The sequence below is a fragment of the Trichechus manatus genome, unplaced genomic scaffold (assembly GCF_000243295.1).
Source record: "Trichechus manatus latirostris isolate Lorelei unplaced genomic scaffold, TriManLat1.0 scaffold00038, whole genome shotgun sequence".
Classification (NCBI taxonomy): domain Eukaryota; kingdom Metazoa; phylum Chordata; class Mammalia; order Sirenia; family Trichechidae; genus Trichechus; species Trichechus manatus.
In genome coordinates, this window is record NW_004443974.1 from 1,798,013 (window position 1) to 1,810,206 (window position 12,194).

Sequence of the window (12,194 nt, forward strand, 5' to 3'; positions counted from 1 at the left end):
ATATATATATATATAAAAACCCACAAACCCGTTGCTGTCGAGTCGATTCAAATTCATAGCCACCCTATAGGACAGAGTAGAACTGTCCCATAGAGTTTCCAAGGAGTGCCTGGTGGATTCAAACCGCAGACCTTTTGGTTAGCAGCCATAGCTCTTAACCACTACACCACCAGGGTGTGTGTGTGTGTGTATATATATATGTATAATATATATATAATATATATATATATAATTATATAATATATATATTAAATATATATATAGTTGTTTTTGTGTGCCATCGAGTCAATTCTGAGTCAGTTTCATTAGTTAGCCCAGAGTAGAATTGCCCCATAGGGTTTCTCCTAGGCTATAATCTTTATGGGGGCAGATTGCCAGCTCTTTTCTCCTGCAGAGTGGCTGGTGGGTTCGAACCACTAACCTTTCAGTTAACAGCCAAGCACTAAACCATTGCACCACCAAGGGTCCTTATATATACATATATACATACACATATATATACGTATAAAAATTATATTTATATATCTATATATATTTTGGAATCCTGGTGGTGCAGTAATTAAGAACTTGGCTGCTAACCAAAACGTTGGCAGTTCGAATCCAGCAGCTGCTCCTTGGAAGTCCTATGGGGCAGTTCTACTCTGTCCTGTAGGGTCTCTATGAGTCAGAATTGGCTCAGCGGCAGTGGGCTTGATTTGGTTTTATATATATTTTAAAGCTGAAGTGCTTCTCTGTGAGTTACTAAGTAGCATTAATTGTATGATAACATCAGCTAATAAGGGTGTTCTACCATTCAGATGTTTTTATATGATTCTTTGGATTTACAGAACTTGCTTATTTTTGAAAATCTGATAGATCTGAATCGCTGCTATACATTTCCTGTAGAAGTGGAGGTGAGTAAAAATTTTCAGTGTTCCTTAACTAAAAAAATTTATCAGGTCACTGTAGAGGGAAGTACCCATTATGTTGAACATATTAAATTGCTGATATTTAAGTTTGAACTACAAAACTTGACAGTTTCATTAGTTAGCCCTGAGGTAAAATCTCAGATAGCTACAACCAAATTCATCAGAACTCAATGTTTTGCACTCTTGACCTGTACAAGGAAGCAAATCTCAACAAAAGGAGCAGTCAGGATATATCCCAGAAGTTGTTTCTAATTAAATCCCTCTGGTCAAAGAAGCTGATCGCCTCCTGGTACAGAACCCTGGCCTGTGGCCCTGGTGGTGCTCAGGGATAGCGGGGTGCTGTGAGCAGAAGGAACGGAGTGCATAGAGGAGTCACTCTGGCAGACATGAGGGTTGGTGAGGAAGTGATCTGTTGGAAATAGGAAGTTTGACCAGGAGCCAGTGCTCCTGCCTAAGACCTGTCCACTCTGGGGCTCAGCTCTCTTCACATTCACTCAGGTTGCTGGCCCAGACCATACTTCAGTGATTCATGGGTTCAAACATGTAGGTGCTTCCGGCTTTAAGCCCTTTTGAAAGAAGACTAGGAATTTTTTTCTAAGCATCTGTTCAGAGAACTGGAAAACAAAAATAATGGCACTAATTTATTTAGCATCCAAGCACTTGTTATATGTTAGTTGTAAACTTTACCACAGCTCTGTGAGGTGCTATGATATACCACAACTCTATGTTGCAGAAACTGAGGCTCAGAGGTCCAGTTCAAATGCTATGCTCAGTGCCACCTCCAGAGCTGGGAGGGCTGTGTGCCTCCCTTGGCCTCTGTGGGTCTGTGGGGATGTGTCCTGTGAGGACCACCCACGTGTCTTTTTTGTGGATATTTTTGAAAGGTTTTAAATTTGATATAAGTGTTATTTAAGAATTATTTTCCGTTTGCCAGATTGTTACTGAAACAGAAAAAACGTGACTGTGATTTTAAGACGTTTAAAATCGTGCATATGTTTTGCCTAATAGGTCCCTATGGAAAGAAAGAAAAAGTACATTGAAATTAGGAAAGAAGCCAGGGAAGCAGCAAATGGGGACTCAGGTAGGATGTTTTCAAAATAATGAGAAACGTTCTTTTTTTTTTATGTAGATAGAAAACATGTTAACCCAAAACATTGAAATTGAGCTTGAACAAAGTTTTATTTTTAAGTGGCAAATGGAATTATATCTTGAAAGAAATGTAATTGGCTAAATTTAACTGCTTAAGAAGATCTGAATGGGATATGAGGGTGAGCAGAGGGGCTCAGACATGTTACACTTTTTATAAAATGCAAGGTGTTCATGAGAAAGATTAGCTTGATATCTGTTTGCATGTGGACTATGTTTGCATATTATTTAGATACATTCAAAAATCTAGGTTAAAATAGAAATCTTAGCGTGGTTTCTACCTCCCTCAGCACAAAGCTGCCAGGCCCTCCTTACCAGCTGATTGCTTCTCTGGCCTCCTGTTCTCCTGCTCTCCTTCCCACTCACTCCTCTCCAGCTCCGTCAGCCCTAGCTGATCCTTGACCCAGGCTTCCTTCTGCTGCAGGGCGTTTGTGCTTGCTGTTTCCTCTCCCTAGAATAATCTTGGCCCTGGATATTAGCAAGGCTTACGACATCTGTTTAATGTCAAACTCTTTAAGAGGCTCTCCTCGACTACCCTATTTATAATTTACCCTCTCTTCCTCTACATCCCTTGTTTCAATTTTTACTTAATTTTTCTTGATGGCTTTTATCACCATTTCTCAATTAGAGGATAAAATCTGGACTAGTTTTCTAAATCCCATACATCTTTTGGTATTTTTCAGTAGTTATTTCGTTCCACATTTGTGTTAGACTTTATGGGCAAAATATTGTATACCATCAGAATTTTAAATGCAGAGAAACTCTGTTAATCATATAATCTCTAAAAATTAGATCCAGTTTAACTTAATGTCTTTGTCCATGACAGTAGCAAATAACTACTTGATGATTACAAAAACAAAGAGAAGTGTTTTCCCTGTTTCTTTTAGGCTTTGTTGGTCTGGATAATGGGTTGAGGGTCACAGGATTGATGTTAAAAGTATTCTTTAGTTTAAATATCATTTGAATGTAGAGACATATATTTCTTACTGATTATGTTTGAGTAAACAGATTTCCTTTTTCTTTATATTTCAGATGGTCCTTGTTATATATCTTCCTTATCATATTTGGGAGACAGTAGCCTGAGTGAAGAAATGAGCCAATTTGATTTCTCAACTGGAGTTCAGAGTTATTCGTACAGTTCCCAAGACCCAAAATCTACCACTGGTCATTTCTGGAGACAGGTGATTACATTTCACAAATTCAAAGAGTATTCCGCATTGCTGAAGTTTCTAAAAAAAAGAGGGTCACAGCTATGCCTCATTGTTACCAGGGAAGCCAGTTCTTGGTCTAGCAGTAGTCCTGAGAGAGTAGTGTTAGCTTGGAGTATTTGCCAAGATCTAAGGCTCAACCTTTAGTTCTGTAGACTCAGAAACTTGATTTTATCAGCACAGGAAGGAAGTGTCTCTCAAAAGGGCAGATTCTCATTAGCCAATCTCCCTGAGATTAACGTTTTAAATCAGAATGCCGTTTAAGGATTTCCAATGAGAAGTGTAACTACCATACAAACACAAAGGGTTGTGCTGGCCAGCTGCTGCACTCTCTGAGACAATGAAGAAGCCTCTCATACTGTTTAATGTCATAAACTCAGACAACTGAGTGCATCCACATTTACTCTTAAAGAGTAAATTCTTGGTGTTGGAGGCGTGGTCTGTTCCATCAGATTGGGCTAGGGAGATAGATGATTATTTTAGAGGCAGCGTTTAGTCTTTTTCTCTTTGGGTTCCAGCCACTTCTCATAGTTGCTTTCACATTCTCACTTACTGAGTTTTACCTGTATCTCACACTTATTTTTAGCTTGGATTAATCTCTTTGTTTCAAGGAGAAGGCCTGCTATCCATTTGTTTTGTCTCTCTCTGTGTCCCTCTATCTCTCATTCTGTCTACCAGACTTTCAGAGTCTTTGTATGTTCTCAAATCCCTTTTCATCATATATGGCATATCTGTCTGCTCGCCAGTAGAAACTCCTATTCAAACACTACTTCATGAGCATGTTAGCCTTCCTTGAAATGAGTTGTTCTGTATGGCTGGTAGGGCTAATTCACCTGTGTGTCCCCTTTCTTCATCATTCTTACGTCCTTTATTTTGTAAACTGACGTGCTTTCTTTTGGTTTTAAATAATCTCTATAGAAGAGTTTCAAGAATAGTACAAAGAACACCTGTGAACCCTTCTCCCAGAGAGTGCAGTCAGGGTTGACCAGTTGTCTCAGTAGTACACTTAAAGCAGGGGATCCAGCCCCAGACCACACACTACCCCCGTCTGTCACGTCTCTGTAATTTCTTTCAGTCTGGAATAGCATCCCGTTCTCTCCTACCCTTTGCAACCATGACATTTTGAATATGGCAGGCCGATCCTTTTGTAGAACACCTGCAGTTAGAGTCTGCCCATCACCAGCCAGGCAGTGCTCTTTGGCAGGAATGTCACACCAGCCTACTGTGTCCTCCTGCAGCCTTTTAGCTGTCCTGTGACATTGACCTGTGCTTCAGGGGGAGATAAAGTCTTGTTCCTCACCCCACTGTCACCCACTAGTTTTTAGCATTGATTGATGTCTCTTCCTTGAATTATTACTGTGCTGTTTACAAAATGGTGATGTTCTCATTCCTTCATTGCTTCTTTACATATTAGTTGGCATTCGTCTGTAAGAAAGAACTTTCTCATCACCATTATTTATTTTGATGCTCAAATTGTCCCAGGTTTGGCAAGTGAGAGTCCCTTCAACTGGCTCCTGTGTCCTTTTTTTTTTTATAGTGATATACATACAATAAAACATACAGCATTTCATCAGTTTCTGTGTGTGCACTAGAGTGACATTAATTACATGCTTTAAGTTGTGCAGACATTCTTGCTACCTTTTTCCAGATTATCCCACAACAATTAACATACATTCAATGCACTCTAAGCAAAAACCCCACTTTTCCCTTCCCTCCCTCCCCATTAGTTTTGGTTTCTATATATTTGCTTATTTCATATAAATGATATCATACAGTATTTATCCTTTTGTGTCTGACTTACTTCGCTCAGCATATGTCCTCTAGGTTCATCTGTTGTGGCATGCATCAGGACTTTGTTCCTCTTTATGGCTGAGTAATACGCATTGTATGTATATACCACATTTTGTTTATCCATTCATCAGTCGACAGACATTTCAGTTGATTCCTACATTTGGCTATTGTGAATAGTGCTGCAGTGAACATTGGCATACATATGTCTGTTCATGTCAGTGCTTTCAGTTCTTTTTGGTATATACCTATGAGTGGAATTGCTGGATGGTATGGTAGTTCTATGTTCAACTTTTTGAGAAACTGCAAACTGTTTCCACAGTGGCTGTACCAGCTTAACAATCCAACCAGCAATGAATGAGGGTTCCTGTTTCTCCACAACCTCGCCAACACCTAGTGTTTTCTTTTTTTATTTTATCATTGCCATTCTAATGGGGGTGAGGTGATATCTCATTGTGGTTTTGATTTGCATTTCCCTAATGGCTAATGAAAGGAGCCCTGTTGGCAAAATGGTTAAGCGCGCAAATCCTAACCGAAAGGCCGGCAATTCAAACCCACCAGCTGCTCCATAAGAGAAATATATGGCAATCTGCTTCTGTAAAGATTACACCCTTGGAAACCCTGTGGTGCAGTTCTACTCTATCTTATAGGGTCACTGTGAGTCGGAATCTACTCGATGGTACAGAACAACAACAAGAATGGCTAATAACTTTGAACCCACCAATTGCTCCACTGGAGAAAGATGTGGCAGTCTGCTTCCATAAAGATTTACAGCCTTGGAAACTGTATAGGGCAGTTCTACTCTGTCCTATAGGATTGCTATGAGTTAGAATCGACTTCAAGGTAGTGGGTTTGGTTTGGGATTTATATGTCTATCATTATATAAGTACCAGGCTGTTCTAGTTACTGTAAATTTATAGTATGTTTTGGAGTCAGGAAGTGTGAGTCCTCTTACTTTACTCTTCCTTAGGATTGCTTTAGCTATTCGGGGTCCCTTCCCCTTCTTATAAATTTGAAGATTGGCATTTCCATTTCTGTCAAGAAGGCTGTTGGAATTTTGATGAGGAATGCATTGAATTTATAGATTGCTTTGGATAGTGTAACATCTTAACAATGTTAAGCCTTGCAATCCATGAACGCAGAATGTCCTTCCGTTTATTTAGGTGTTCTTTGATTTTTTTTAAAATAACTTTTATAATGGTATTTAAATTTTTTTTAATAGTTTATTTTGTTTTTTTTTGTTGAGAATATACCCAGCAGGACATACACCAATTAAACAATTTCCACATTTACAATTCAGTGACATTGATTACATTCTTTGAGTTGTACAACAGTTCTCACCCTCCTTTTCTGAGTTGTTTCTCCTCCATTAACATAAACTCACTACCCCCTAAGTTTCCCATCTAAACTTCCAAGTTGCTGTTGTCAGTTTGATCCCATATAGATAGATCTTAAAAGAGCACAGTGCCCAAGGCAGACATTCTTTACTAGTTAAGCTAAGCTATAACCAAAAAAACCCATTGCCATCGAGTAGATTCTGACTCATAGCAACCCTATAGGACAGAGTAGAACTGCTCCATAGGGTTTCCAAGGAGTGGCTGGTGGATTTAAACTGCCAGTTTTTGGATAGCAGCCAAGCTCTTAACCTTTGCGCCACCAAGGCTCCTTTAAGCTAAACTATAGTTTGGTTTTAAAAAGCCTTCAGGGGATATTTTTGGTTTAAGGTTTAAAGATTATCTCAGGGTAATAGTTACAGTGGTTCAAGCAGCATCCCTGTTTCCAGAGAGTCTGAATCTGTTGAGAATTTGAAATTCTGTTCTGCATTTTTCCCCTTTTGATCAGGATTCGTCCACAGACTCTTTGATCAGAATGTTTAGTACGGATAGCTGGGCACCATCTAGTTCTTCTGGTCTCATGGCAAAGGAGGCAGTTGTTCATGGAGGCAATTAGCCACACATTCTGTATCTTCCTCCTATTCCAGACTTTCTTCTTCTGTTGATCCAGGTGAATGTAGACCAACTGTGCTTTGTATGGCCTTTTGCAAACATTTAAGACCTCAGGAACTATGCAGTGCACTAGGAGGTAGAACAGACGCAGTAAACACTGTATTAGGCCAATTGATTGGGATGTTCCATGAAACCATGATTCTCATCCTCTAAACCAATAAACCAAATCCACTTTGGTTGTATATAATCAGCCTCAGCAGCTACTCCGAATTTCTTTCTTGTTTTGGTCATTGTTATAAACATATTTATCACACACGTTTTACCAATTCAATTTTTTACAAGTTTACAACTTACAGCAATTACTATAATTGGCTGTACAACCCTACCTTTTATTTTTTTATTTTTTATTTTTATATTTTATTGTACTTCAGGTGAAGGCTTACAGAACAAATAGTTTCTCATGAAACAGTAGTACAAATGTTGTCTTATGACATTGGTTAACAACCCCACAACATATTAACCCTCTAACTTCTCAACCTTTTTTTTTTGGTGAAAATACACATAGCCAAAGATACACTGTTTCAAAAATTTCTACATACACAGTTCAGTGACATTGACTACGCTCTTCCAATTGTGCTGTTATTGTCACTTAAGATGAAGGCTTACAGAACAAAATAGTTTCTCATTTAACAGTTAGTACACATGTTGGCCTATGACAATGGTTAACAATCTCACAACACATCAACAATATCCTTACTCAACCTTGGGTTCCGTATCACCAGGTTCCTTGTCCCCTTCTGCCTTCTGGCCCTTGTCACTGGAGTCCTGTACCTCGTTAGTCTCATTTGGTTTTACTGGGCTGTCCACTCCCAGGCTGAACAGTGAACCTCAGAGGTAGCTTCACCACTGAGCTAAAAGCAACCCTACCTTTTAATCAATGCAATTTTTCCATCGCTGTAAACCAAAACTCAGTACTCCATAAGCAGTAATCTCCCTTTCCTCCTCCCTCCTGCCCCTGGTAACCACTAATAAACTTTGGTCTGTATACATTTGCCTGTTCTTACTATATAAGTGAGGCTATACAGTATTTGTCCTTTTGTGATTGACTTATTTCACTCAGCATAATGTCTTCAAGCTCCATCCCTATCATAGCATTTATCAAGGTTTCGTTTCTCCTACTGGCTGAGTAGTATTCCATCGTACATATGTACATTTTGTTTATCCATTCATTCGTTGATGGGCATTTAGGTTGTTTCCACCTTTTGTCTGTTGTGAATAAAAAGCTGTAGTGAACACTGGTGAGCAGTTATCTGCTTGAGTCTCTTCTTTAAAGTCTTTGGAGTATGTACCTAGGCATGGAATTGCTGGGTTAAATGGTAGTTTTATGTTTACGTTTTTGAGGAATTGCCACATTGTTTTCCACAATGGCTGTACCATTTTGTAGTCCCACCAGCAATGAATAAGGGTTCCAGTTTCCCTACATCCTTGCCAACATTTGATATTTTCTGTTTTTTAGTCTAAGCCATCCTAGTGAGAGTGAAATGATATCTCATTGTGGTTTTGATTTGCATTTCTTTGATGGGTAATGACACCGAGCATCTTTTCATATGTTTGGTGGCTGTTTTAATGTCCTTTGGTGAAATGCCTATTCAAGTTTTTTGCCCATTTTTTCATTGGGTTGTCTTTTTCTCGTTAAGTTGTTGGAGTTTTACATATATTTTGGTTATTAGATTCTTATCGGATATATGGTTTCTGAAGATATTCTCCCAGTTGGTAGCTTGTCTTTTCACTTTTTGGGTAAAGTCTGTTGATGAACAAAAGTTTTTAATTTTTTTGTGGTTCCGTTGATTTATTTTGTCTTTTCTGTTTTTGCCTTTGTTATTGTATTAGATAATCCAGTGTAAAAAGCTAAGCCTGACAGCGTTGCCCCTGCATTTTTGTCTGAGAACTTTTTGATTTTAGTTTTCACTATAAGGTCCTTAATCCATTTTGAATTTGTTTTGGTGTGAGGCATATATCTTGTATTATTTTTCTGCATGTGAAAATCCATTTTTTTTAATACTACTTATTGAAAAGACTCTTCTTTTCCCATCAGATGGACTTAGCACCCATGTAAAAAATCAGTTCACCATAGATGTATTGGTGAATTCCTTTGTTAGCTCTAGAAGCTTTCTTGTGGACTTTTTGGGATATTTTATATTTAGGATCATGTCATTTGCAAATAGAGATAATTTTACTTCTTTTCCAATCCGTATTCCTTTTATTTCTTTTCTTGTCCTATTGCTCTGGCTAGGACTTCTAATTGTGTTAATAAAATGTTGAATAGAAGTAGTAAGTATTTTATCTTATTGCTCTGGATATTGCTCTGGTTTATTTATGGACTCTCAATTTTATTCCATTTGTCTGTGTGTCTGTTGTTACACCAGTACTAGGCTGTTTTGATTACTTTAGCTGTATGATATGTTTTAAAATCAGGAAGTGTGAGTCCTCCTACTTTGTTCTTGTCTTTCAACATTGCTTTAGCTATTCAGAGCCTCTTGCCATTCCATATAAAGTTAAGGGTTGGTTCTTCCGTTTCTGTAAAGAAGGTTGTTGGAATTTTGATCAGGATCGTATTGAATCTATAGATCACTTTGTGTGTTATAGACAAGTTAACAATATTAAATCTTTCCATTGGTGAACATGGGACATATTTCCATTTATTTAAGTCTTCTTTAATCTCTTTCAGCAGTGTTTTATTTTCATTGTATAAGTCTTTCACATCCTGGGTAAAATTTATTCCTATGTATTTCCTTCTCTTAGATGTTATTCTAAATGGATTAGTTTCCCTAATTTCCCTTTCAGATTGCTCATTGCAGGTGTAAAGAAACTCAACTAGTTTTTGTTTGTTGCCCTTGTACCCTGCAACCTTGCTAAATTCCTTTGTTAGCTCTAGAAGCTTTTTTGTGGGCTTTTTGGGGTATTTTATATTTAGGATCATGTCATTTGCAAATAGAGATAATTTTACTTCTTTTCCAATCCGTATTCCTTTTATTTCTTGTCATATTGCTCTGGATAGGACTACTAATACAATATTGTATTAATAAAATATTGAATAGAAGTAGTAAATGTTTTATCTTATTGCTCTTGATAGGACATCTAATACAATATTGAATGGAAGTAGTGAGAGCAGACATCCTTGTCTTGTCCTTGATTTCAAGAGGAAGGCTCTCTCCATTAAGTGTAATGTTGGCTGTTGGCTTTTTGTATATGCCCTGAATCATACTGACACACTTGTCGTCTTTTGCAATGTTCTTGAGGGTGTTTATCAAGAAGCGGTGTTGGATTTTAGCAATTGCTTTTTCTACATCCATTAGAGATGATCATGTTGTTCCTTTCCTTTGTTATATTCATGTGGTGTATTACACTGATTGATTTTCTAATGTTAAACCATCCCTGCATTCCTGAAATAAATCTCACTTGGTCATGCTGTATGACTCTTATATGTTGTGGGGTTCTGTTCACTAGTATTCTGTTTGGGTTTTTTGCATTTATATTCATAAGAGATATTGGCCTGTGGTTTTCTTTTCTCCCAGTGTCCTTGTCTGGTTTTGGTATCAGGGTTATGTTTGCTTCATAGAATGAGTTAGGGTGTATTCCTTCTTTTTCTACCTTTTTGAAAAGTTTAAAAAGGACTGTTGTCAATTCTTCTCTAAATGTTTGGTAGAGTTTCCCAGTGTTGGGAGGTTTTTTGATCACTGATTCAGTCTCTTCACTTGTTATGAGTCTGTTGAGATTCTCTGTTTCCTCCTGAGTTAGTTTGAATAGGTTGTATCTTTGATTTCTTTTAGCAGTGCTTTATAGTTTTATGTATACAGGACTTCTACCTTCCTAGTTAAATTAATTCCTAGATATTTTATTCTGTTAGATGCTATTGTTAATGGCAATGTGTACTTAATTTCTTTTTGCTCTTGTAGATTGCTGATTAGAAATCCTACTGAATTTTGTGAGTTGACCTTGTACCCTGCCACTGTGATGAATTCATTTATTAGTTCTAATAAATAGTTTTCTTGTGGATTCCTCTCTGAACTTTCATTTGCTGATGTGTCACGACTCAGAATGAGAAGAAACAGTTGGAAACATCCGTTAATAATCAGAACATGGAACATACGAAGTACAAATCTAGGAAAATTGGAAGTCATCAAAAATGAAATGACATGCATAAAAATCGTTATCCTAGGTATTAGTGATGTAAAATGGAGTGGTATTGGCCATTCTGAATCAGACAGTCACGTGGTCTACTGTGCCGGGAATGACAGATTGAAGAGAAATAGCGTTGTGTTCATTGTCAGAAAGAACATTTCAAGATCTATGCTGAAGTACAACACTGTCAGTGATAGGATAATATTCATATGCTTACAAGGAAGACCAGTTAATACAACTATTACTCAAATTTATTCACTAACTTCTGATGCCTAAGAGGAGTAAATTGAAGATTTTTACCAACTTCTGCAGTCTGAAATTGATCAAACATGCGTTCAAGATACATTGTTAATTACTGGTGATTGGAACGTGAAAGACGTAAACAAAGAAGGATCGGTAGTTGGAAAATATGGCCTTGGTGATAGAAGCAGTGCTGGAAATTGCATGATAGAATTTTGCAAAACCAACGATTTCTTCACTGCAAATAATTTTTTCAACAACATAAAGAGCAGCTATACACATGGACCTGACCAAGTGTATAACGCAGGAATCAGATCAACTACATTTGTGGAAAGAGACGATAGAAAAGCTCAGTATCATCATTCAGAACAAGGCTGGGGCCGACTGTGGAACACACCATCAATTGCTTATATGCAAGTTCAAGTTGAAGCTGAAGAAAATTAAAACAAGTCCATGAGAGCCAAAGTATGACCTTAAGTGTATCCTACCTGAATTTAGAGACCATCTCACGAACAGATTTGACGCACTGAGCGCTAATGACTGAAGACCAGATGAGTTGTGGGATGACATCAAGGACATCATGCATGAAGAAAGCAAAAGGTCGTTAAAAAAACTGGAAAGAAAGAGAAGCCCAAAATGGATGTCAGAAGAGACTCTGAAACTTGCTCTTGAACGTAGAGCAAATAAAGTGAATGGAAGAAATAATGAAGTAAAAGAGCTGAACAGAAGATTTCAGAGGGCGACTCAAGACAAGGTAAAGTATTATAATGACATGT

The 12,194-nt window shown here is 37.7% G+C and overlaps 1 protein-coding gene across 3 annotated transcripts in view; it reads left to right on the top strand.

Moving 5' to 3' along the window:
* The window catches only part of PRKDC (protein kinase, DNA-activated, catalytic subunit), a 362,155-nt gene that overhangs the window by 177,371 nt on the left and 172,590 nt on the right, over nt 1-12,194 (top strand). For all 3 annotated transcript variants that reach the window (XR_002823982.1, XM_023730648.1, XM_004375604.2), the window contains 3 exons: nt 828-893; nt 1,917-1,989; nt 3,087-3,235. Coding sequence is in view for 2 of the 3 variants with exons in the window: in XM_023730648.1 (XP_023586416.1) it covers nt 828-893; nt 1,917-1,989; nt 3,087-3,235 (288 nt within the window). In the remaining variant the exon portion in view is untranslated. The remainder of the gene's footprint in view (nt 1-827; nt 894-1,916; nt 1,990-3,086; nt 3,236-12,194) is intronic.